This window comes from Nothobranchius furzeri, chromosome 6, assembly GCF_043380555.1.
Source record: "Nothobranchius furzeri strain GRZ-AD chromosome 6, NfurGRZ-RIMD1, whole genome shotgun sequence".
In the NCBI taxonomy this organism is placed as follows: Eukaryota; Metazoa; Chordata; class Actinopteri; order Cyprinodontiformes; family Nothobranchiidae; genus Nothobranchius; species Nothobranchius furzeri.
In genome coordinates this window covers 75,844,882-75,872,200 of record NC_091746.1, presented here as the reverse complement: position 1 = coordinate 75,872,200, position 27,319 = coordinate 75,844,882, and the positions used below count along the sequence as shown (strand labels likewise).

Sequence of the window (27,319 nt, the reverse complement as noted above, 5' to 3'; positions counted from 1 at the left end):
GAACCCAGGTAGCAGTTTCTCTTTAGGATTGAGAGGAGATGCAGGAAGATAATAAACAGACAGGACAGAAAAATAGTCAAATAAAAACAAGTTAGTTTTTGTACCTGCTGGTTGCAACAAACAGACACCATTGAAGGTCATCAGAAGTGAGGAACAGAAAATGAAATAATTATTTTAATGTTTAGAGCAGCAGGAACTCTGAGAGGCTGCAGGCGCATCAGTGAGTTTGCGGCCGCTGCGCAGGGGGAGGGGGGAGAGGGCTGAAGCAGAAACTACCGTTGTTAAAAGAAATGTGTTTAACTTAGAAAATGTGGGCTCAATTTTAATTGTCAAAAACTCCAGCGAACCATTAGTTCATTTTGCTCAAATAGAAAGAGGCCTGCCTCTAATACTGGCCCTCCTTCCAAAAAAGGCCTGGAGCTTGATGAGCTTGAGTCAAATACAGGCCCGGGCCTGTATTAGAGGATTTACGGTATATATATATATTTGTTATGTGTGTGTGTGTGTGTGTGTGTGTGTGTGTGTGTGTGTGTGTGTGTGTGTGTGTGTGTGTGTGTCTATATATATATATATATATATATACATATATATATATATATATAGACACACACACACACACACACATAACAAATATTAATTGGGAAAATTTTAACATGTTGCCCTAAAAACTTATAATGTGGAAGTTGAGTGTTGTACCTGCTGTGGCGACAAAGGACTAGAAATAACTGATCCTTCTGAGTCGATTCGTTTACAATCTTTTTGCTTGTGATAGAGCTCTTTGAGAGACAGCCGTGGCTCCTGTTAGAGACACAGGAGAACATCGAAACAGGTTGATCCTAAAGACAGTCTATCAACCTAATATACAGACGTGGACAAAATTGATTGTACCCTTCGATCAATGAAAGAAAAACCCACAATGGTCACAGAAATAGCTTGAATTTGACCAAAGTAATAATAAATAAAAATTTTGTGAAATTTAACCAAAGTCAGACATTGTTTTTCAAACTTGCTTCAACAGAATTATAATAAAAAAAAAACCTCAAGGAATAGGTCTGGACAAAAATGATGATACCCCAGAAAAGAGTGAAAACAATGTTAATAAACATGTTATTTAAGGTGTCCACTAGTTAGCATCACAAGTGTCTACAATCTTGTAATCAGTCAGTGGGCCTATAATGGCCCAATCCATACTCGCCCTGCGGTCTTCAGCAAAGTGCACTTGGAGAAAGTGCGCAGTAGGTTTCGAGTGCGTAGTGCACAAGTGTGCAAATAATTGCAGAATTAAGAAAAGGAGTATTGCGTCATCGACCACAACGCATGCCGGGATGCTGGTCGCTGTGAAACTTTTTTCTTTATTAACAACTTTTAAACAAGCAGCCAAACAGTTATTTGAAATAAATTTACATTTACAGGGAGTGCAGAATTATTAGGCACGTTGTATTTTTGAGGAATAATTTTATTATTGAACAACAACCATGTTCTCAATGAACCCACAAAACTTTAGGTTACTGTCGTAACCCCGGTTCTCTGAGTAACATGAGTGAGATGTCTCACTATGGGATACGCCCCTCCGCGGGTTCCTCAGAAGCACTTATCTCAATACGCCAATCCTGACTGGCCAGTGACCGTGACGTACGCGTCACCTGCTACTATAAGTAGCAAGCGTCCCCACGCACGCACTATTCAAGATAAACACCTCTTCTCGCTTCGCCCAGCAAGAAGGGTTGTCTGGTGAGACATCTCACTCATGTTACTCAGAGAACCGGGGTTACGACAGTAACCTAAAGTTCTCTTTCTTAACATTCGTTTCGATGTCTCACTATGGGATATGGAGACTCCCGTATTGCCAGACAGCTTATCCAGCGATCACCAACCTACAGGGGTACGTCTTGGCCCGCCAAAGACCCCACACTCAGAATCGTGTGAGTCATCGCAGGGACCGAAACATCAAGCTTATAGAAGCGTGCAAATGCAAGTGGAGAAGCCCAACTTGCTGCAGCACAAGTCTCCTGGATTGACAGCCCCCGAAAAAGGGCCCAAGAAGCAGACAGGCCCCTAGTAGAATGGGCCCTGAGCCCTACAGGTGCCTGAATGCCCTGACAGGAGTAAGCCATAGAAATAGCCTCCACAATCCAGTGGGAAAGCCGCTGCTTTGTGACGGGTTTCCCCTTACGAGGCCCACCCCATGACACAAAAAGCTGGTCCCCCCTGCGAAGGTTCTCCGTCCGATTCACATACTCCTTGAGCGCGCGAATCGGACACAGCTTGTGCAACCGCTCCTCCTCAGGAGAGGAGAAGGGCGGTGGGTAGAAAGCTGTGAGGATAATAGGAGAAAAGGAGCCCACCACCTTAGGCACAAAGGCAGGGTTGGGCTTCAAGGACACCTTCATGTCACCTGGTGCAAACTGGGTGCAGGATGGGTGCACAGAGAGCCTGTAAGTCACTAACTCGCTTTGCAGATACCAAAGCCAGGAGTAGCACCACCTTAAGAGACAGGATCTTAAGGTCCAGGCCGTCCATAGGTTCAAATGGAGGCCCGGAGAGGGCCGACAGCACCAAGGACAGATCCCATGAGGACACCAGGGGTCGAGACACAGGGAGAAGCCTGCGCGCGCCCCTCATGAAGCTACACACCAGGGGGTGTTGACCTGCCAATTTCTTCCCAAAACCCAAGTGTCGGGCGGAAATGGCTGCTAGGTACACTTTAATGGTGGAGAAAGCCTTCTTCCCATCCAACAAGTCCTGCAGGAAAGACAGAATGACGTTCACCGGGCATTGGAAGGGTGAGACCTCCCTGCCCTGACACCAGGCTTCAAACACCCTCCATTTACAGTCATAAAGGGACCTAGTGGAGGGGGCCCTAGCATTCTGAATGGTTCGAATGACTGCCTGGGGCAGCTCTGCTGACACTAGCCCGCACCCCTCAGGGGCCAGGCCCACAGGGCCAGCCGTTCTGGATGAGGGTGGAAGATCGAGCCTCCCGCTTGGGACACCAGGTCCCTGCGAAGCGGCAGTTTCCAAGGTTGGCCCTCCAGGAGCTGGAAAATGTCCGCCACCCAATGCATGGCCGGCCAGTATGGGGCCACTAGAATGAGAGTGTGGCGCTGGGTTCGTACCCTCAGCAAGGTGGGTGGTATCAGGGCCACTGGGGGAAAAGCGTAAAGCAGTCCCCGTGGCCAGTCGTGCGCCAGCGCGTCCACGCCGAGTGGAGTGTCTCGGTCGCGCAGGGAGAAGAACAGTGGACACTGAGCATTCTCCTTGGAGGCAAAAAGATCCACTACGACTGTGCCGAACCGGATCCAAATCTGTTCCAAGACTGCTGGATGCAGGCTCCAATCCCCGTACAGGGGTGTCCCTCTGGACAACAGATCCGCCCCCCGATTCAGAACACCCGGGACGTGAGTGGCTCTGATTGAGAGGAGATGCCTGCTGCACCATAGGATCAGTCTGCGTGCCAGCGTGTGTAACCGCATGGAGCGCAGCCCACCCTGGCGGTTTATATAAGCCACAGTCGTGGTGTTGTCTGTTCTCACTAGGACATGATGGCCGGAGAGAAAAGGCAGGAAGCGCCTCAGGGCCAGAAAGACCGCGAGGAGTTCCAGATAATTCATGTGTGTCCCCCAGAGCTCTCTGCTCCACACACCCCTGACAGAGCGACCCTCCAGGAGCCCCCCCCCCCCCCCCCCCCCAACCTGACAGGCTCGCATCTGTCGTGACCACTTTCCTCACGAGAACCAACCCCAAAGGCACCCCCTGTGCCAAGAGGGAGGGGTGACGCCAACAGCAGCGCGCCGCGACGCACGCTGCAGAGACCGTCACCCTGCGCGCTCTGTGGCGCACTGGAGAGAGACCCAGAGAAGCCACCCAGCGTTGAAAATCTCTCATGTGTAGACGGCCGAGTGGTACCACTGAAATAGCCGACGCCATGAGACCCAAAAGCCTGAGGCAAAACGCAAACCGCACCGGACTGTGTAGGCGGAAGCGCGCCAGGCAGCGCGAGAGCGCGTTCACGCGCGGTGCCGAGAGACGGGCCGTGAACACCCCTGAGTCCAGATTCAGACCTAGAAAGGTTATTTTCTGGGAGGGGAGTAAAGCGCTTTTCTGCCAGTTTATTCTGAAACCCAGACCACACAAGTGATGGATCACAACCAGCGTGTTTGACGCTGCCTCCTCTCTGGACCGTGCCAGCAGGAGCCAGTCGTCTAAATACGTGGCCAGCCGAATGCCCCTCCCTCTCAGAGGGGCGATCGCCGCCTCCGTACACCTGACAAACACCCTCGGGCTCAGTGAGAGGCCGAATGGGAGCACGGTGTATTCGTAACACACTCCCTGAAAGGCAAACCTCAGAAATTTCCTGTGTGGAGGGTACACGGGAATATGAAAGTATGCGTCCCTCAGGTCGATTGAGGTGAACCAGTCGTTCTGGTGAATCAGACGCAAAAGGGAAGAGAGCGTGAGCATTTTGAATCTGTACTTTCTGAGGCATCGGTTCAGGGCCCTCAGATCCAGGATCGGGCGAATACCAGTCCCTCCCCGTTTCGGGACCAGGAAGTACCTGGGGTAGAAACCGCTCTGAGACCGATCGGGAGGCACAATGCATATCGCTCCCTCCTCTAGCAGGGAGGAGATTTCTCCCTGAAGGATGTGAGCTGACGTCCCCTGGGCGTGGGAGAACACTACGCCAGAGAATCGAGGAGGAACAGAAGCGAATTGGAGCCTGTAACCTCTCGAAATAGTTCTCAGCACCCAACGTGAAGCAGAAACCGCTGTCCATTCCTCCATGTGAGTGGAGAGCGGTGACACAGCCGTGACACACGGAGCAGCAGCTCCCTCCAGAGGTTGTGGGGTAGCGGTGCTTGTGGTAGCCACTGCGCATGCGCGGGGGCTTTGTGCTTTGACGGCCCTGGCGTACGGGGACGACCTGTGGCTGGCGGGTAAGTCCGCCAGGGGCCGCCCCCGCCTGGAACCGCTCATGGGTGACATTTTTATTGATTTTTGCTGTGCCTTTGACATTTTGTCTGGATGCGGCAGCGAACTTTTTAATGCTCCTTGAGCGTGACATGTTTGTAAAAAACAGTGTGAGTGCTTGTGACGTGTGTTTTGAGCCGGCACAGCCGGCTGCACGTCCTGGCCCCACCCTGGACCTTTCGGGGACTCTGCCGGAGGGGTTCCGTGAGGGGGGGGGGGGGAGAAGGCACCATGGCAACATCGAACAGGAGGAGCTGGCGAACTGCCAGCTGCAGCGTCGGGAGGGAAAGAACTCCGTCAGGCTGCCCTCTTCTTCTTCCTCACCTGCTGACCGCCGGGTCGGGTGGGTTGTCCCGACGGCGGAGCGGCTTGGTTGCCGGATCTCTGAGGCCAAACTGGTCGAGGCGCTGAGCCTGAAGGAGCTGGTTGGACAGCTTGAGGCTTCGGGCGCTTTGGGATCCGGAACTGAGGCTGGGCTCTGGCAGCTGCCTGAGGAAGGTTCGGCCGAGCCGGCAGTGCCGGTGAAGGCTTACGGGGAAGGCAGAGATGAAGGGCTTCATCCTCCTTCTTTTTGGCCTCACACCGTTGCTGCATTGATGCCAGGGCAGAGCCGAAAATGCCTTGAGGCACGATTGGCATGTCCAAAATGTCCTCCTTCTCTCTATCAGAGAGGTTGGTGAGGTTCAGCCATCGTGCACAATCTTGAAGCACCATCATGGCCTGTATTTGATATAGCGCCTTCTAGAGTCCTGGAACCCCCCAAGGCGCTTTACAACACAATCAGTCATTCACCCATTCACACACACATTCACACACTGGTGGGGATGAGCCACAATGTAGCCACAGCTGCCCTGGGGCGCACTGACAGAGGCGAGGCTGCCGAGCACTGGCGCCACCGGTCCCTCCGACCACCACCAGCAGGCAATGTGGGTTAAGTGTCTTGCCCAAGGACACAACGACGGCGACAGACTGAGCGGGTCTCGAACCTGCGACCTTCCGATTGCGAGGCGAGCACTTAACTCCTGTGCCACCATCGCCCCATAGCTTTAGCCGTAGCCTGGACCGCGCAGCGCTGCACGCGCAGGCAGATGTCGGTCAGTACGGTGATTTCCTCCCACACCTCCGGGTCCAGCTTCGTATTCATGTCCTCACAGAGCTCGGCTAGGTACGCCGAGAGCATGGAGGAGACATTCAAAGCTCGGACCGAGATGGCGGCAGTCTTGTACGCCCTCTCGTTCAGCGCCGACTGGAAGCGGTCCGCCTTTGCAGGGAGAGCGGGAGGCCTGGAGGAAGTTGCCGAGAGCCGTGGGTGCAGGTGGGCTGCAACCAGCGGTTCCATCGGCGGCATGCGAAGCATGCCAGCCTTCTCCATCCCCTCGAAGTCCAGCGAGGAGGCTCCTTGGACAGGAGACCTGGAGCTGAAAGGGTGTTTGTCCCAGGAGGACCTCACTTCTTGGAGAAGCTCCGGGAAGGCGGGAAGGAGGGGCTTTGCCACCCTTGTGGCCTGAGGCAGCTTCTTTCCCTCGTAGCGGGATCTGACAGCTTAAGTGACCACGGTGGGCCAAGGGATGTTGAGCCTGGTCGCAGCGCGTTGGCAGACTGACTGCATGTCCAGGTGGGCGGCCGGAGAAGCCGCTCCATCCCTGGGAGAGGGCGGAAAGCTAGGCATGGAGGCCTGAGCGATGGGGAGAAAAACGTCGTCAGGGTATATACAGCAATCCTTAAGTAAAATTTACTACTTTTTAATACTTTTTTTTACTACCTTCAGAATTTTTTTAAAACCATCACAACACTAAATTGCAAGTGTTAATCAGCGACCTATTTACACATTTTAACATATATAACATACAAAAAGAATAGACTTAGAGACTCACTGATGTTGACAACGTATTGCACATATTTATTTTACTTAGAAAATAAGCCAGGCACTTCTGTTCAGCGGTTCAGACAGTTGACCACGAGGCCTGAAATGATGCACAACGACCACTGAATATGACGTCATCATTATGTGACCGGATATGCTAAAGTAGGGCTGCTCGATTATGGCAAAAACAATAATCACGATTATTGTGACTGAAATTGAGATCTCGATTATTTAAGACGATTTTTCAATTTTATGTAGATTTTTATTTTTTTTATTTTTATTCAGTCATAAAACTACTCAGGGCAAAAATAAACAAGAAACAAGATGATCACTAAAATAACTCCTGATTCCCAGTATAAAAAGACCAATATACTTATAGCTCATAGTTTATGACCCAAGGTCTATAGACCTTGGTTTAACTCATTTAAGTCTAACCAGTACAGACCCAAATACCAATATCTTGCAAATACTGACAGCAAGAATTATACAGTGGCATTTATAACAAATACATGCAAATTGCTGTTCACTAAATGTTGCATAGCATTTATTGAGTCATGTCAAGGTGCTGTAGGAGAGTGCACTAACACCATGTCCTCAGAGAGATTAGTTATTATTTATCAGCGTGAGGAACTTATTTCTACCTTATTTATAAACTATTTATTTACAAGTCCATCAGTTAATGTAATAATTGCCCCAACCACAGCTGCACCCCCCACCCCCAACCCGGTCTCACAGCAATCAGGGGCAAGATGCACGTGTGTTTAGCGCGCCGCACGCGCACATTTAGCCGTTTTTATCGGCTCAGGAGCCCGCAGGTGCGGTGTGTGTGTCACTCACTCTGGTTACTCCAACAAGGAGCCGGCTCCGAGAGCTGTCTTTAGCGACTGACACATCACTACATCATTCCCTTTCCTAATGTCCTGAAGAACGGTCCGGAGTGCAGGCGGAGTGTTTAGCTAACCTGCAGGAAATGTTGACGACAGTTATCCAGAAAGTAGCTAAGGGTTACCAGAGATGTTTCTGAGGTGTTCACTAGGTACTTTTAAGATTTAAAAAGTCAAGAAGCGGGTCTGAGAAGCTGTTAGAAATAGCGTCAAAGTCGCTAAGTTAACTTGGCAACACTGGGAGGAGCGCTTCATTTGCAACTCAAGGCAGCGCAAGTGGGAGGAGCAAATAATCGGCTTGTTTTGTTTTTATAATCGTTCAAAACATTTCATTCGGAATATATTTCTATGTCGATGTTCAGAATACGACATCTGATAGTCTGAAAAAAATAATACCTAATTTGGAAAAAATAATACCTCTGAGACCAAATTTAACACTTTTAATGGCCTTAAATTTGACTATTTTTATTTATCACTTTTTAATACTTTTTAAAACCCCGCGGACACCCTGGTCGTCATCCTCGTCCTCCTCTGAAATGAGGAGTTCCGAGGTGTCCTCGTTGTCTCCGTAGTCCAACTCCAACACGTCCTCGACGGGGTGGCTCAGACCAGCCAGTTCGAGCTGTGAGCCCCAGCTGAGTTCGGCACACAGTTCCGGCTCCGGGAAGGCATGTTCGCCGGCGTCCCCAGGCGGTGGCCCAGGGGCCGGCAGGCAAGGGTCCTTCCCCGACAGGATAGCTTGGCGCGCTATTCGCCGGCGAAGTCTCTTCAGGTTGAAGCAAGCACAGCTCTCACATGACCCGGGGACTTCCAATGCCAGGTCGGCGTGTTCCAGCCCGAGGCAGCTCGAGCAGACCTTGTGCGGGTCTTTGCTCGAGATTTTGTACCCACAGGTACAGAGGCGAGCTCCTGCGCCGTTGACTCCTCTGGTGGGAGGAGCGGCTTCCATGTGGGCAAACTGGTGTTTTAGCAAGAGAACGAACAGGTGCACTGGAGTGTGAAGCTGCTCGTTATGCCCCGAGCCTATGGTGAAGGTCAGGACAGAAGGACAGTAAGTTAACATTCGGCGACGGAGAGTGAATATTAGCTGGCTCCGTCTGTGAACAGTTGAGCTAACTTACCTTAGAGATAAGCAACCACCGAAGCGAGAAGAGGTGATTGAATAGTGCGTGCGTTGGGACGCTTGCTACTTATAGTAGCAGGGGACGCGTACGTCACGGTCACTGGCCAATCAGGATTGGCGTATTGAGATAAGTGCATCTGAGGAATCCGCGGAGGGGGATATCCCATAGTGAGACATCGAAACAAATGTTAAGAAAGAGAACCAGAATCTCACATCCTCTTCAGCTCAGACAGAGCACATGATTACGCACAAGCGTGACCTGTCAACCCGGTCTCACAGTAAGACCGGGTTGGGTCTGTTCAGGTTTACGCAGACAATCTTTACATAGAATTGACTTACAGATATAAAATTAATTCAGTAAAATATAAAGCATTTTATTTAAATATCCATTCATTATTTTACAAGCACAGAGAGCCGCATCAGATGGATGGAAGAGCCGCGGGTTGTGACAGGTTTTCTCCAGGACCAGAGAGGACGCAAACTCGATACATCTCTTTTATTGTGAGGTAATAATTTCTCCGAGTTTTGCGGTTGCGGGCGGGAGTAGACATGCACGCTGCAGGTGCGGGAGGGAGTGTAACGCCGGGGACACACTGGCCGCGGAAGCGCCGCGAAAATGGGACTGCCTTCATTCGGCGCCCTTGTTAAGCTATTCTATAGACCACATAGGCCGCCGAAGCGCCGCGAATCGCCTCGCGCCGGCGCTCCAGCTCGCGCCGTGCAGCGATCATTTCGGCGTCGGCTCTATTTTTTTCGCGAGCCGCGGGTGAATCGCGTCAATTCTGGCAGGAAGTCAAACCGAGACATAAGAGGCAGGCCGGTAAAGTTAACAAAATAAAGCATTTCAAAATAAAATTACGCAATCAAATGTGTTCGTAATCAGACACTGCAGAAAAACCACACGAACACACACACATCGAACTTGTGTGCGTGTGTGACCGCGTGAAGGGGGGTGTGATTTTGAGTGTCTTTTCACGGAGCAAACAGGACAGAGAAGCAGAAAGTCTGAGGCAAGCAGTTAAGATGGATGACTTTAAATTAATTATGGAAGTTGAGAAACACAAGGAGCTGTACGCCCCCCGAAAAACATGGTTATCTACGTACCCATTTAGGAAGAAACTGCTAGGATACAGCTGCAGAATTGGAGCGGGTTCCAAGAGATTCATCTGGCAGAAACATAGGTTCTCTCTCACACACACACTCACACTCACACGCACACGCACACGCACACGCACACACACACACACACACACACACACAAGGTGTGTCCACGTTCAAGGAAAATATTTATTTATAATATTATTTCACACACACACGTACGCGGGTGCGCGCGCACAAACACTCAAACGTAGAGGAAAAGAGCTGATAAAAGGCAGAGAGGAAATGGAGGACACCATGTGTTTAAAAGAAAAACTACAGATGAGCCGAGGCGCGCTTCGACTGGGGCGCGTCTGATCTGAACTGAGGAGCGGCGAGCAGCGGCCGAATTTCGTGAGCGATTCGCTTCTCGGCGCTTCGCGGTGCTTCCGCGGCCGGTGTGTCCCCGGCGTTACACACACGTTGCGGTTGCGGGCGGTAATTGTCAGAAATTCAGCAGGAGCAGGATGAGGAAAACAGTCCCGCGCAGGGCTCTACTGCTGCGTTTCAGTCAGGGGTCGGCAACCCGCGGCTCTGGAGCCGCATGCGGCTCTTCCATCCATCTGATGCGGCTCTCTGTGCTTGTAAAATAATGAATGGATATTTAAATAAAAAGCTTCATATTTGACTGCATTAATTTTACATCTGTAAGCTAATTCTAAATGTAAAGATTTTCTGCGTAAACCTGAACAGTTCCAATCCAGTCTTACTGTGAGACCGGGTTGACGCGCCACGCTTGTGCGTAATCATATAGGCGTTTTCTGAGCTGAAGAGGATGTGAGATTCTGGGATTCTCCTCAGACGGCTCCTGGATGTGTCGCCACATTGGAGACAGGAACAAGCGCTATTCAGCCAAAGTTTCATCATCAGGGAACATTTTCTAAGTGACAAGTCTCTCTGAGAGACCGGGTTTGGAAAACACTCGCTTCAGTGGAAGGAATCTTCCCGCATGCTCTCTGGTCCTGCGACGCGCTCCAAGCCCCTCTCCACATCTTCAGCTTGCTGTGGACCTTATGTAGTACACGCTGACAGCGAGCTGCGCTGAGCAGTCCAGCTCAGATGTTCAGATGGGAATCTTTTCTTGAGTGACTTAGTGTTTCAATTTTTTTTAATGAATTCGATTAAAAATAAAGGAGCCCGGCCCGGCCTGTGGTAATTACACAGTCATTGGCCCGAAGCCCGGCCCGAGGGCCTAGGGCTTCAGTGCAGGGCTCTAATGCAGACAATAAAACATCTCCTCTGTATTTCAACACTCACAAGATGCGTGGATGCCTCTTGCAGAAGAAGGTAAGCGCTGCTGTCAAAGCTGTCTGGTAGAGGCCAGTAAAGTTCACACTCATTCAGCCGCCAGTAGGTGAGGCCTGTTACAGAAAAGACTTTCTGTCATTAGATTATGAAATAAATGGCTTTGATTAGTTCTGTCTGAACTAATCTCTGCTTCTTCAAACTGAGAATCTGTGCCGATTCTACACGTAAAAATCTGGTTTCTTTACTTCTCTTTTCTACTTGGAGTCGTAGATAAATGGAGTTGATAATTTTTTTGGCAAAATAAAAAATCTGTGTTTTATTGTGTTTGGTTACTTCGATTGTTTCTGTTGGTCTGATCAGCCATTACATACACCCTTGTGTGTCATTTCCCTTTGGGTCAGTTATGTTTGCTCACATTTTTGCTTGAGTTCAGTTGAGACTTTGACCTCTTTTATCAGCTCAACATTTAACATGTGTTCATTTAAATTTGTGTTATAATAAAACGCCCTATTTTACTAAATTATTCAGAGTTTTGTTTGTGAGAGAAATGTTACCTGATGCTTCGGACGTCAGACTATCACTCCTCCCCAGCGGCCCATCAGGTCGGTGCTGAAAGACGATGCAGGTACAAGAATGAGAATAAATGGCGGGAACAACATCTGTACAAGCACATCAAGAACGGCCAAGATTGAATTTTGACCAGAGTCGGTGGGGAGTTGTTACCTGGCTGTGGAAGTCTGTAGTCCCCAGTGGAGTTTGTTCGCTGGGTTCCCTGGGACCGCGAGACTGCTCCGGGTAGTTAGAGATTTGTGGTGAAGCTTGTTCTGCTTTGGTCTTCTTGGGTCTGAGTTTCTGCCTCTTGGCCCAAGACGTCAGCTGCTGATTGCTTCTGCAGACAAAACCGCTCAGTGTGAAAAGTGGTGGGAAAATATAGGACCCGGCAATCCAAGCTGGGATAGACTAGCTGGTAAAAATTTATCAAATGTCAGAATCAGGCAGCCTTTACTGCCACAATTTAATACCATCAATAATAACAGTTTTATTTTGTGATTTCATGAACTCAGTGAAGCCTTTGAAGCTACTCCTTATCTTTGACTGGACTTTTACCACTTGCTCAGACACCTTTTAGTTTGTTTTCCACAGCACATAACTACTTGTAACAGAAACACCCACTAAGTTGAAAAACAACCTAGCCTAAATTTTCATTTGTTTCCTCCCTAATAAAAGCAGGAGCTGAAACATACCCAGCAGCTGTCTGCTGGTACACCACGGGCTTAGTTTCCTTCACTCCAACTGTTGTTTCATTGTGATAATCCAGCTGGTGACCAATCACTGTTGTCTCCATCTCTTTCTGGAGATTTCTGTCCCACTGATGCCTCTGCACTCCTTGATCCGGTACTAAATCTTCAGGAGACTCATCAGGTTCTAGACCGGTTTTCCAAGTACACAAGGTTCCATATCCACTGCTGAGCATTGTGATTGTCTGCTCCTCGCCCTGGTTGTGGGTCTCTGATGTGGTATGTGGAGGTGAGGGGGTGCTGAAAGCACTATGAAAAGGAGCTGCCAAGCTGTTGTTGTCATTGGGCTCATTTATGAGAACTGTGCAGTCGCTGGGAATGACTGGAAAAACGTAGTCCTTCGTGTTTGTGGTGCTTTTGGTCACTAGAGTCGGTGAGAACTCTGTTTGTTGGTGGACACTGGTTTGGCGGTTCTGGAGCTGGACAAGGGCCTTAATTTCATCCTGAATCAACTAGGTAGAAAACACACACATACACACAGTTTAATATATATGATAGAACTGGTAAAACTAATATTTAATATTTTATTTTGACGAGTGCAGGTTTACCTGTATTTGGCACTGATATTGTTCTTGCTGAGCGAGTATTTGCTCTTGGTATTGCTTTTCAACCAGCTGGAACAGATGCAACCATCGACCCTGTTGCAGAAACAAAAACAATGTTGTATGCCTTCGTTACATAGTGAAACTGTTGAAACCGGAATGTTGAACCATTTCATTATCAGTAGCTGTAAATATTTACAAATCTGAATTACAGATGATTTTTATAAGGTGGACGCGAGGATTTCTGCTGATTCTAAAGGTTTTAAAGAGGGAATGTGTCATTTTTACCGCTAATCTATGGAAATATCAATCAAAATGTTGTTGAAAATGAATGAAATGATGCCCAGTTGTTGAAAAATATTGGCGGCTTTGTAACATATAACCATAGAAATCGGTCTAAAATACATGACAGTGGGTTTAAGTCTCTGGGCGATGCCATATTAGACACCATGTTTCCTTCTACGGAAGCCCATGAGGATGAAATGCATTTAGTGATTTGTAACAAACAATTACAAAACTCTCACCATTAATAATCGTTGCTTTACACATTTACCTCTTCACTTGTTGCCAGTGATGAAAGCGAGTCTGATGTGCTTTTCATTTTGCTGGAGGCTGTGCTCCCAGGGATGTTTGACCCTAATGGCCATCCGTTGGTAAGGTCTTACTCAAATGCAAAAATACTGCTCGCTTGCAATGATTTAGGTATCTACTGCCTCCTATCGCCGGGGCAAATACACAATGTTACTTTAAGAGCCTTGTGTCAAAAGTGGAACAGGTTTTGTAAAGTTTACAGAATAACTGGCACCATCCTGCTTTAAATCAACTCAAAAGCGAAATCTGAAACCAAAACATCAAACTCAAACACAAAGAAAGTAGGAAAGCAATCCTACATAAACTTATTAGGTTGCCTTTGAACTATTAAAACAAAAAAGTTTAAATGTTTGTCAGTATATTTTTATTTTGTTTATATTTTACACATCATCTACTCTTTAAAATATCCTAGAAAATCCTAGTTAAAGAGCAAGTAACGTCTAAATTAACTTTTTTTTGCTAATGAACTGTATAAATGAGTGTCTAATAGTGTTTTAAATGTGTGCATTCTTTATTTTAGCATTTTGGTGCATTTTCTTTAAAAATTAAAAATTCTGTCTAAAAACCACAGTAATGCGCCACCTTCAGCTGAAAACATAGAATTTGAGTCATTTTGAATAAATTTTAGCCAATGGCTAAAGAGTAAAGTACTACGTAAACCAGTAGAGTACTACGTAGCAGCTCCGTGCCAAAGTTATAAAAGCAACGAGCGTCTCGGCCACGCCCTGTGGCGAGTGGGAGTTGGATTTGCAAGCGAGTGTAGGAGGTCAGCGGTAGTTCAGCATTAGCATATAGCATTAGCATATCCTAGTCTTTAGCATATCTTTTAGTGTTATAAATACTTATTTAGTGTTAGCTTGGCTGTTGTATATTATAGTTTAGTTAGTGTTTGGCTGTTAGTGTAATTGGGAAAGTATTTCGGGTTTAGTGCTCCATATCGTCTTAGTATTGGTGAGTAGGTGTAGTGTAGTATGGTTGCGGTGACTCTGGGCATTTTACCCGCGATTCTGCACGTCTCCGTTTGAAGAGGGAGGCTGTGCCCACCGTGGCTCTTCCGCGATTTAGATGCAGCCCACCGACTCTGCTCCCCCACCACGGCGGGCTCCAGTCTGAGGTGAGTCAGCTAAATAAACGTTTTAACATCTTCTAAAGACAATTCCCTACCTAAATGCAAAGTCTGAGAGACGTGGTTCACTTCCTTTAGCTAGTCAGTCGGCAATTCTGCAACAGTGACTCTAACTGACGCAGCACTTGTTGACAACATTACAGCGTGAAATCCAGCTTGTGACCCGGTTCTGTGAGGAATTCTGTTCAGGAGGTCGCATTTCAGGCTCTCCACATCATATGTGACTGACTTTTACGTTATAACAACGATCACACACTAGGAATGTTATAAAGCGCCTATATAGGAGATTCTTTTGTATATTATCTGACTATAAACTCCAACAACAATGTGCTTCTATTTTTTTTTCCAGGCTAAATCTACCCAAGACACTGGCTGTCAGACTGATTTAGCTGCATGAATGTACTTGTCCAGGCTGATGTGAAACCTTCCCTGTAGCAAAGGTGAATTATTTTTAATAATCTTCTATGCAAACATTTTATTATCACCTTCTAGTTTTAATTTGTTTTACAGATTATTTTTACACGTGATTTTATGCTCTTTTAAACATTTATAAATGTGCTGCTTCTTTGTTTTTACATAGCCAGCCAGAATGGAGTTCACAGCCGCAGTGTGTCTGGTGACCCACGGGGACCATGATGAAAATTCATCTTCCAGAAGGTCCCAGAGCAGCATCTACACCCCCTGAAAAGACCAAGGTGTGAGGTGTCTGCTGTTGATTCCAGCTTCCACCTCAGTGACAGTGCAAGCTCAGTGAACTGTTCAAGGTAAAAAAAAAATTAAAACATTTCAGAATTTTTAAGATATTAACAATTAAATAAGTATGTGATTACATCATGACGGAGGCTACTGATTCTGCCCGTGACACTTGGTGGTGACGTGTGAGCTGATTCTCCTGGAAAATAACTTTTACATTAAATATTTTGTTTTTGCTATCAAAAGTAAATTAACTAATAACCTGCATTATTGCAGGACATTCAGCAAAATATGGACTCTACACCATGAGGCATGCACACATTAATATTCTATAAGAGCACATAAGGTGAGCAACACCACATATTGTACACTGTCCTGAATTTGTTTTCTTTCTGCATCTCATTAGCCTGGCTGATCACCTGATAACTCCTGTCATCTGGTTATGACAGCATGAGGATGTCCTCACACACCTGTAACCTATCAGCTCATCTGGCAGAATAGAGGGAGAAGAGACAGCACCACATCTCCTGTTCCTGGAAAGCCTTCAGCCATCCTTCGATGACTGAGAACCTCCATCAGCTCTGTCTCCTGTCTGCCTACAATTATTATAATAAATATTGTGTTTGACAAGTTTTTTGTGCTGCCAAATATCTCATTTAGATTCCAGTTTTGATATTTTAATGGATATTTATAAATTACATTGAATATCACATTTTTGTTGCATGTTTAACTAGCTCTATTGTGATTAATTAAACTAGCACCTCACTGTTAAAAGCTCGTTCTAATTTCAAGCATGTTTAAGTATTTATGGACATGAACAAAAACAGGAAATATATAAATTGAGATTTATTTAATTAATATAACAAATAAGGGGGAAAGAGTCATTGAAAGGCACATTCTTCTGGAAGTTCCTGATCCTGAGGACACCAGCAGAGACCAGCTGCAGACACCAGAGGACCTAGAACCGAGAGAGCAGCTGTTATTAGTAAATAAATAAAGAAATCAGGGCAGTTTTAGTGGGCTGAACACATTACAGAATAATTTTCTCATGGGGTATTTTCATAACTTTATATGCAGCAGACTGTACCTTGAGCCCAGGGCTACCGGAGAGCTATCCAGCATGTTTCAGTGGATTTTCCTGCTTTAACAGGTTAGATTAGCTGTTAAGCAGCTCAGCTATTTGTTGCTGATTAAAACCAGGTGTGCTGAAGCAGATAAACCTCTAAAACATGCTGAATACTAGCTTTTTGGGGCCGTGGAGACAAACCCTGCAGCTAATCCAATGCTATGGCTAACGGCTACTTACCTTTCAGAGGTGATTCTGTTGGGTCGGTTCTGGGAGTTTCAGGCAACTCACAAGCTCAAAACAATAAGACTCAGGTCCGCTTGTCTCCTCCAAATAGACTTGGTCCCTTTCTTCTCGAGTGTCTGTAAGGAGGGGGAGAAACGTCCTCCACTTCTATCAACTGCTCAGAGTGAAGGGAGCTAGCTTCGTCTAGTTAGCCATCGTCTTCGTCACTGCCGCGGCTCCGCCCTCTCGGTCCTCCAGGCAACGCCTACTAATGTTGCATTTTTTAAAATTGATACGTGGGTGGAGAAGGACTCCGAGGCTCAATTGACCCGCTCTTTAACTTTTTCCAGACAAGAAACCTAAATCTTGTAATACACACTCACTTGTAACCATATATTTTATTTGCTACACACTTTTAGAAAATCGTGTGATGGCTAAGTGAGGGAAGTCTGGGCCTCTCGCCTTAGGCTACTGCTCCCACGACCCGACTCCGGATAAGAGGATGAAAATGGATGGATGGATGGATGAATGAATGAATGAATGAATGGATGGATGGATGGATGGATGGATGTGATCGCAAATTAATTGTTAAAGGTGCAATATGTTAGGAGGAAATGGGAATGACAATATGTGGACAAATTTGGTTACTGCAGTCCGTTTTATAAACAAAAATCCCTCTCTCTCTACCATTCCATAGGTTTTATGGTTGTTGTCAATTACGGATCAGCACCAGAAGATTCTAGATGACTAACACAAAGGAGTTGATAAGGAGATAAATGCATTGTCATATCTGGTGTTAGCACTCTTTGGTGTTTTACGGTAAGCACTTACTACACTTATTACGGTAATATGTCTCCAGCATTAGAGAAAGTGTGGCTGCTTGCTGTTATAGTTCTGAACGACTCATTAAAAGAAGTAAAACGCCACAACAGGCTCATTATTCTCTTCACACATGCATTTCACAGTAATATTGAGTTGTTGTAATTGAAGAAGTAGCTTGAGATATTTTTAGAGTCAATTATTGCTTCTAATTCACCGTTAGTATTGTTAGCTCAACGTTAGCCTCTAGCCTGCTCCACCCGATAGAGCAAAACAAAAAGATGCCGTGGCTTCCTGGGGCACAAAAAATAACTTCTGTTTACTGGCTTCAGTTCTTTAAACAACTCTGGGGCTTTTTGCCTTCCATGTTCCAATGCCGGCGCTGCAGCGTTAGCTCTGCAACCTTTTGTGCTCACAGAGCGTAACACTGACTACGTCCCTCTTTAGTTGTTTTTAAAGGAGAAAAACTGACTGCTGGCTGACAATGAAATCTGTTTCTAGGTAACCTTCCTTTCAAAATGGTTGAGACTTTAGGCTGTTTTGTGATTATTTCACTGTAGAATTCTTATATATTGTTCCTTTATATTTCATGGTTATAATTATTGTTCAGACATTAATAACCAAACCATAAGAAACAGAATAAACAGACACCATTTTGCATTAGTCTCTTGAATCTACCTATGTAGATGTTGGTTATAAGACTAGTTAAATCTAAATTGATATATTCAGAAGTCATAAGAGAGCTTGTTATGCATCTCTCCATGTTCGTGTAGGTCCTTGTGGACCATTTATTTGCAGACAGACGTGTGTGAACATGTTTAAGTAACATACGAGTGGCCCTAACCTGTTAATTATACTGGTGTGGTCCAGAAATAAGTCATACCCAGGAGAGATCCTACCAAGAAATCCTTCAGTTAATTAAGTGAAAGTAAACACACAGAAGGTAGCCACAAGAGAGACTTTTAAATAAAATACACTAAAATAAAATGTCAGCCTGCCTACATACAATGTGCCTTAGTAAAGGATGAAGCCAGAGGCCACTGCGATGTTCAGATTCTCTTCAAAAAGAGAGAAAAATCTATAAAATTAGCGGCAATAGTTCTCTAGTGACCACAGGAGCATCGTCCTGAGACGTCCCACCTAAGGTGTGATAGCAACAAAAACAAGCCCCACAATGATCAGCTGCAGGGAGAAGCTGTGCATGGGGTTGAGGTGTGTGTGTGTGTGTGTGTGTGTGTGTGTGTGTGTGTGTGTGTGTGTGTGTGTGTGTGTGTGTGTGTGTGTGTGTGTGTGTGTGTGTGTGTGTGTGTGTGTGTGTGTGTGTGTGTGTGTGTGTGAGTGTGTGTGTGTGTGTGTGTGTGTGTGTGTGTGTGTGCGTGCGTGCGTGCGTGTGTGTATGATGCTACAGCACATGAAGCAGATGCTGAGTCAGAGGTCCCAAACTTTACAGCATCAGTGTACTTAAGATGTTTATGTTTATGTGCTTAGCAGACGCTTTTACCCAAAGCGACTCACAATTTTTTTTTTTTTTTTTACCTATAGGGCATGTTGTGATCTGTTTTTTGTTTTTATTCTTATTACTTAATGCTGGCAAAAGCAACTTTCATTATTCACGTTTACACATGCAGTACAAGTGATTTCAATTGAACAATTGATCTTTTAGGCTGCATGATGAGTTCCTACCTCACAGTCCTTCCAAACCTCAGGGTCTGTCTCTCCACTGCTCTGGATCTCCTGCACCAAAGCCCTAAGGGTCTCCAGGGAGCTCGGGTTGATGAATGGAAGGCTCTTCCCTTGTTCAAACGCTTCATCTGTGCTCAGACACAGACTCCTGTAGGAGAATTGTTCAGAAATTACTTGTACTGCATGTGTAAACGTGAATAATGAAAGTTGCTTTTGCCAGCATTAAGTAATAAGAATAAAAACAAGGTTGTAAACATAGGCCAGAAAAATCATCTCCTCATAAAAGCAAACATTCTGTATAAATTAAGTTGTAAAACATCATTCATCCATTCATTATCTAAACCACTTCATTCTCACTAGGGTGATGAGGCGCTGGAGTTCCTGCATGTTTTAGATCATGATGCGTTTGATTTAGTGATGAATCACTCCTGTAGAAACTAATAAAGGCTGAGGAGACATTCAGCTGTTAGATTAAGATCAGGCGCGTTGTAAGATTTTCAAAAGTGTGGGGGATGTTGTCTGTGCCTAAAATACTTTCATGTTATTCATCTTGTTAGTTTAATTTCCACAATAGGATGTCTCCGTTTTAAACATGTTTAAACTGTTCAGAATACAAATCCAGGCTCTGTCTCGTTAGATTGGTGTAACTAAAGTTTGTACTGAATGAAACTTTACATTAAACCGTGTTGAAGAGAAAAGGATCCGATTAAATCGTTTCCCCTCATTTACAGTCACGAAGTACAGCGCAGTGCGCATGGCTCTGGTGTAAATCAAGTTTAATTGTTTCTCTTTGCAACAATCTTCACAAGAAGGCAAAACAGTTAAATGGCAGGTTGCAGATATTTCCATTTGACTGTTTATTTTGATGGATAAACTCAAGGATGTTGGTTGTTTTGAAAGAATTACCCCGACGCGCACACTGATGCGCATGGATGAGCTGACATTTTAATCGTTAACGTACATCGTGGAGGTAACTAAATCAATCAAGAAATGATTCCCATCAGAACATCAGAGCTTTATACTGGACATGTGTTCAGCGTGGCTCTGAGTGAACACGGTGGACAGTGGGCTGAAGATCTGTAGAGGGGTTCGCAGCGCAGTGCAGAACCACAGCGATGCGGTAAGAAAGAGTTTGAAAAAGTGAAGAACAACAATTTGCAGAGGTTTATATAAGGTGTTAAGAAGAGGAATGCACAGCGAGGAGAAGAGTTTCACTTCAACCAGGGTATCTGCAGGTTTAAGGGAGCCAAATTTAAGACTTTTTAAGACCTTTTTAAGGCCACTTTGACCAAATTTAAGCTATTTTTTAAATTAAATTTAAGCTATAATTTCCAGCTATTGCCTGGAAACGGTGCTAACCACGTCGCGAACGTGGGATTAGCCATCCCGTTACCATTAAACTTGCACTTCCCCGTGGCGCAAGCTCCCACTAGCTTAACCAGCTAATGTGCTCATCTAAAAATAGCCCCCTTTCACAACCAACTGCATGTGTCGCTTACGCCAACACCATACACAAAAAATGCTGAACACTAACTAGAAATTCACGAAAATTTTATAGAAATAAAAGAATCTTGTTTATTGGGTCTTTGGTAATTTAAGACCTTTGGAAACTATTTAAGGATTATTTGTCATTTTTAAGAATTTTTAAGGTCTTAAATTTGGAAAAGCCAATTTAAGACTTTTTAAGGACCCGCGGTAGGCTTGGGCGGTATTACGGTACTACCGTATACACGGGGTATTACAAAATAGCGACGGTGTCAGTTCCAATACCGTCATGAAAAACAGCTGTGCGACTGACCAGTTCCTCTACCCTGCCCATACTCCAGCTCTGCAGGGAGAGCGTGTTGGCTGTGTCAGAAAACGACCTCCAGCTTACAAAGTCAATAAAAACCACAATTCTAAAAAAGCTGGAGGCCAAGTATGAATCTGACTCAGTGCGCAAATTAATGCAAAAATGCCCTTTCCTCGATCCTCGTTACCGTGGGAGATATGAGCTTGATGACAACGCACTGGCTGAAATCAAAGCTGAATTACAGGCTGAGATCGTGAGCTTAGAGGGGCAAACAGCACCAGAAGCATCCGAACCAAGAGGAACGATCACAATGCAAAAAGGTGTCTCTGGGGGCTCTCCTGCAAAAACGAGGCGCTGACGCTGCGCCGGAGGGTCCCGGCAGCCGCGCAGAGCAACGAGCTGGAGATGAAATAACAGCGTACTGTTTGGAACCTGTTATTCAAGGGGACGAAGACCCTCTTCTCTGGTGGAAATAAGCTGGCAGTCGTTTTCCCAAGCTGTCACGACTGGCCCGGAGGTATCTATGTATTTGCGCCACCAGCTCACCATCGGAGCGGGTTTTCAGCACCGCAGGTAAAGTTGTTGGTCCACAACGTGAAAACTTGAACCCAGAAAAAGTAAACATGCTGGTTTTTCTGGCGAGAAATCTTAACTAGATTTGCTGCAACATACCGTAATGTTCACACTCCTGTGTGTGTGTGTGTGTGTGTGTGTGTGCGTGCGCGCACGCACGCGTGTGGCCGTGTGACGGAGTTTTCTTTTTATAATTTTAATGCAGTTGTTTTGGTTGCAATAATTTTTATAATTGCAATGTTTATGGTTATTCAACTCTTGTTGACTGTTACAGCTTATTTGCACTGTTTCACGCTGCTCGTTGATAAGTTGTTCACTTGATTTGCGCACAACAGCTGTCCTCGGTTTTTACGTTGATTTATTGCTGTTGGACTGTTGACTCTTTGCACTTGTTTATAAGCTGCGTTTTTTGTGATAGTAAATGTTGTTAATAGTATGTGAGTTGCGTTGTTATTTTTTTAGTAATTGTTTGGTATTCGGATTCAGAAAAGTGAAGGTCCACTTGAGGCTTACGTCATACTTTTTAAGTATTCACGATAATACCGTATACCGGGGTAAAATTAAGTGGAAGTTAGACGGTATTCAAATTTGGACACCGCCCAAGCCTAACCCACGGATACCCTGTCAACCACAGTGAATTAATAACGGACACAAGGGGGTGCTAAAAGCTAGCAAAACTGCCTAGCATCCCTTTAAGAAAGAGCACAGTGTGGGATTATTTATCCTTGGTATAGTTAACACAATGAGCCTCACATCGGAGCGCTGAGCCTGGCAGAACATGGAAATGAAGCCATGCAGCCAACTGAACTGAGACCAGCAACAGGTCAGTCTGCCACGGCGCTTTGCGTCAGCCTCCTAATAGTAGAGGTGCGAATCTTCACTTCTCCCGATTCAATTACGATTATTGGGTCAATGATTCAATTTGATTAGATATCCCGATGCATCCCGATTATTTCATATTGATTTGTTTTCATCGATAAATAGAAGATGTCAGATAATTGTTTTTTATTTTTTCATCTAAAACGTAATTGACACAACCTGCCATCCCTCAAAAGCTCTCCATTCACAACAGGTTAGGACAAACATTTAAACATTTAAGAAGATTTAACAAAGTAAAACATCTGTTTCCTCGTTCAACACCACGCCTCAGGCTGAGAAAACACGCTTTCAAAAACTCACTAAATCTAAAATAGTACTGACAACCTACAGGACACATAATGTAATAATAAAATCCATAATGGGTTCATATATGAGTGTTTAATGTCTGTGAGCAGCTCTAGAGTCAAATATTTATGCCACAGGGTGACAGAAATAACACCAAATGAAATGTTTGACTTAGTTTGTTATTTTATTTGAACCCAGTGGTTCGTTTTTGAAATGTTAGAGAATGAATCAAGTTCTGTTTGATGCAGAAAACAATAAAACATAAAACAAATTCTACACTTCCAATAATATTTAAGATGTGTGTTTTATTCTTTCTGGTAATAACACCAGCAGAAGGCTGTGGGCTGGATTAGGATTAAATTACCCAGCTGATGGATCTACTTCACTAACCAGCTAACTACAAAACTTTCCATTAACCTGTCCTGTGGGACCCTCACCATGTAACCCTCATGTCCATGCTGTCTCTGGAGGAGCAGATAGGAGACAAGACCTCCTGTAACTTAAAATGCACCAAAGCTTCCTCCCAGCTTCTCTTTAAGCTGAATTTAACATCAGTTTATCATCATGACACAAAAGAATAAAGTGGAAATAATATTTAAGATGTGTGTTTTATTCTTTCTGATAGTAACACCAGCAGAAGGCTGTGGGCTGGATTAGGATTAAATTACCCAGCTGATGGATCTACTTCACTAACCACTCTGACAGATTTGGATGCTGCGCTGGTGCCGCCGTTAAAAAAAGCAAAACTACATTCCACTATAATCGATTATGACGTACTGTCCTACGATGCAGAACCGTTTATGTCCACATCCCTATGCATCGATTATTTGATTATTTTCCTCATCTCTACCTAATAGTAATTAATTTAGTAAAATAAATATTAATATAGTATAGTAATTATTTAGTTCATTGTAAGGAAACTAAAGCGTTTTTAAAAAGCGTGGCCCCCAGAATGTGTTTATGAGCAGCGCTGTGCATTTGATGGTAGATGGTCCGCTGCACAATGTGAACGTCCAGCTTCACCTCTGCAAGTCCACACCACAGTGTGAGTAAACATCCTGTTACAGCATAGTATGGGCAGCGTAGCGTCCAGAAATGGTCGATTTTCATCTACAGTTTGACCTCTTCAGTATCCAGTCAGCTGCAGACATAACTCTGCATCTGGTGCCTTTAATCTTCCGAGCTGCAAGGAAGACTCTGCAGTGCCTTGGCAAACTGTTGCTTCACCAAAGTCTCTCTTAAAGCTTTCCTCTTGTCTCAGACTGCTTTGCTTCAAAGAACAAAAGATGAACTTTTATAATGAAATCATATAATGAAATGAACAATACGGCTAATGAAATGAGGTAATGAATGGATAAGGTGTTAAATGAAATGTTTTGATTAATCTGTGCTTAAATTAACGAGGATGAAATGAATGTGTCCTTGCAATATCCACTTGTCTGATAATAAGCGTACGTGACTTGACAGCTCACACACATGACAAGATGACAAGGTTAAAGTAATCTCATGACACATTGCTTTCTTATCCACAAATCAGAGCTCCTGTATCTGAGAAAGGTGTGGTTTCTGAGGTTTGTTGGTAAAACCTCCTTCACATGTCAAATTCTAACTTGTCAGTAAGTCATAACATAGGATTAATAAAACTAGAATCCCTTCCCGAGTTAATTCAGTTTGAGCAGAGCTCCAGACTGGCCAACCCAGAAGCAAAACTCTTCGATCCTTGAGTTGTAGCGACGCATCGATGACGTTGACGGCTCGATTCTAAAAAATTTGTCGATGTCAGATCCGGTACTCGACGCACCACGCCCACTTGTTGCATCCACAGGAGTTAGTAAATAGAAGACGATTCTGCCTGTTTTTCCTCTAGTTCGCCCTCTTCTCCGCCTTCACTAACATCTCCACCAAATACTGAAGACCCAGAACAATGTCCGTCCGCTACTAGATTCCTTTCCTGTTTTGCCCGCCTTCGTCTCCCGGCAACGGACAACAACTTCCGGGGTCAGATGCGCTGCTTCGTCTCTATCGCAGACGTAGAAAATCACCGGGAGCGTTTCTCCCTTCATAAAGGAGCTTCTTTCAGACATGAGGAGAGCTGTTTTGGTGGTAGCAGTCTCTCCTCCATGCTGGTCTGTTTGCTGCTGGGTGTTTTTGGTTTATTTAAACTTGTTAAACTTGGTAACATGAACTTAACATTGGTAAAGCTACTGTTAGCATTTTCGCTAACAGCTTCTTGCGTTTGGATAAGCTGCTACGTTTTGGTTTAGAGTTCATTGTTTTTGTGGTGCAGATCTCCCTTTTATTACATTTAGAGTGTTGTGGGGTTTCTGTTTAGTTTAAAATATCACTTTGAGTTTGGTTTAACCACCCAGTTTAGAGTTTGGACCTTTGGAGATCCTTATTTTGGTCCAGAAACCAGTAATCTTTGCCCAGTGGGACATCCCTAGTTATTTGTACTTTTGTTTTAATTCCCCACAGGCAGAATTAGTTTTATTATTCCCAACCTGTGGATGGAAAGATTTATGTTTTTTGTAGTTGTAAATAAACCTGATCATCATTTTAACTTTTAAATCCCGTTATTGTCCCTTCCTTTTTGCACACGAGCCAAACTCCCCAGGAAGGGTTGTAACACCACTCGCCTCACGCTCATAAGTGACCAAAACAAAGCAGCATGGAGACACTCCGTCTCCAACCACCTCTCAGGCATCTTCAGTGCCTTGGGGTTACCACAAGGTCAAGTAGAGACTCATGGGTGAAGATAGACTGAATTTGTTTTTTTATGTTTATGTATTTAGCAGACGCTTTTGTCTGGATGGTCCTGAGTGTGGTGGAGGCACTGCTAGCCGACATTTTTTTAATGTAAAGTGTTGTGTTGATAGTTAGTCACCTGATCTTGTTGCATGCTGGTGTGATGTCCAAGGGCCTGCTTTCCACGGTGCCTGGCGTGGTGTGGGAGGTTGTGTGTCTCTCCTCTGAGACAGCCAGTCCCGAGGCTGATGTCCCCTCAGAGGACACCAGAGAGGTTTCACTCTCCTTCTCTCCATCCCCGTCAGCGCTGGCGTGGCAGTGGCTCAAAGCCGAGCTGGACACATCCTCAGAGATACTGTCATCTGTGGACATGATTACCGGCCCATGTGGAGGGGGTCACTCTGACAGCTGGTGGCCAAACAAAGAGAAAATGAAGCTGTTAAGTCATTAAAACAGGAAGTGTGACCTAACAGCTGGAAGTGATGCTCAACTGACACAAAATAATCCACACAAGCACACGTAGGACGAACACCTATACATAACAAAAGCTATTATTTAGAATAAATATATATTAATCTAAGTCCAAAATCTTAACTGACGTAAGTCGATGTTACATATTAGTAAGCACATTTGTGATGAGTGAACTGAAATGAGGAAGTTTAATAGCTGGAGAGCTAACAAGCATAGCAAACACACTGCAGACAGGCGGGATGCTGTAGACTGTGGCGTTTGTCATCACTGAACACAAACACCAGCTAGCTGCCTTTTATAGGACGTCTCTGCCTGCGGACGGCACATCAGCCCGCGGCAGCCTGCTCACTTAGGCTAGATTATCTAGCTGGAGTGCGGTAACTACAGCTGTCGAGTCGTTCGAGTGGTTGGTTAGCTAACTAGCAGTTTGGCTAAGTTGGTTTATAACATGTAGGCACAGCGGAGTGGCAGGACAGCGCGTGCGACCTTATAGCCCACAGCGAAGGGCGGTAAACAGCAAAGACGGTTATAAACTACACCAATTAACCCTACCGGTTAACTTGTAGCGTCATTTCACCCATATCTCTCAGCGAGTAGTCGCGCTAGCCGCTGGTTGCTGGTTGGCTACTGCACTGCAGTGTTTGCTGGCTGCTGTAACGTTCACAGCCCCACCACGCGATTCGTCAAAATACGAAATGAAATACAGAACAGTGATTGGTTGGTGTCACAGTTCTTGCTTTCTATTGGCTGGCTAAGCGGAAAGGGCGTGTCCGGTGCTGCACACATCTTTTTTTTTAATTATCATTAAACGATTATTACAATTTCTCGTGAGACAGCAACACATAATGGAAACATACAAGGCATCCTTAGAAACAATAAAAGAAAAACAAATAAGAAACTTAAAAATGAGGGACTTATATCACAAAGTAAAAACATTGTTACAAGATTAAACACTTTTCTGCAGCATGACAAATGTCTTTTGCATTTGAATTTTTTATACGAGTCAAAGTGGATAAGAACATACGGAATTCATTTGTGAAACAGTTCATGTTTGGCAGTCGATTTTTCCATTTGCTTTTGTGGATGTGGTATTTACCCATAATAATAATAATAATGTTAATTAACAATGAATTGTTCCCATTTAATTTAGAATTGCAAATGAGAATATCTTCATTTGTAAAACGATCAAGTTCTCTTATTTTATTTCTTAACCAACAGTGGACTTCTTCCCAAAACCTCTTACTGACAGGACAGCTGAAAAATAAGTGTTCTATTTTTTCAGGGCTTCCCTGACAGAATTCACAAGG

At 45.0% G+C, this 27,319-nt stretch overlaps 1 protein-coding gene across 4 annotated transcripts in view; it reads right to left on the bottom strand.

The window, feature by feature from the left end:
- Nucleotides 1-26,691, bottom strand: part of LOC107375150 (M-phase phosphoprotein 9) — a 95,187-nt gene extending 68,496 nt beyond the window's left edge. The window contains exons 1-9 of one of the 4 annotated variants that reach the window (XM_070552573.1): nucleotides 26,565-26,691; nucleotides 25,681-25,949; nucleotides 19,268-19,415; nucleotides 13,071-13,160; nucleotides 12,469-12,974; nucleotides 11,948-12,113; nucleotides 11,779-11,833; nucleotides 11,234-11,337; nucleotides 697-798 (exon numbers count right to left, since the gene is read on the bottom strand). In XM_070552573.1, the coding sequence (XP_070408674.1) occupies nucleotides 697-798; nucleotides 11,234-11,337; nucleotides 11,779-11,833; nucleotides 11,948-12,113; nucleotides 12,469-12,974; nucleotides 13,071-13,160; nucleotides 19,268-19,415; nucleotides 25,681-25,913 (1,404 nt within the window). In that variant the 5' untranslated portion in view covers nucleotides 25,914-25,949; nucleotides 26,565-26,691. Of the gene's footprint in view, nucleotides 1-696; nucleotides 799-11,233; nucleotides 11,338-11,778; nucleotides 11,834-11,947; nucleotides 12,114-12,468; nucleotides 12,975-13,070; nucleotides 13,161-19,267; nucleotides 19,416-25,680; nucleotides 25,950-26,564 lie in introns of those variants that run through there. The other 3 variants (XM_070552574.1, XM_070552575.1, XM_070552576.1) reach the window with 3 other exon arrangements.
- Nucleotides 26,692-27,319: the final 628 nt, after the last annotated feature.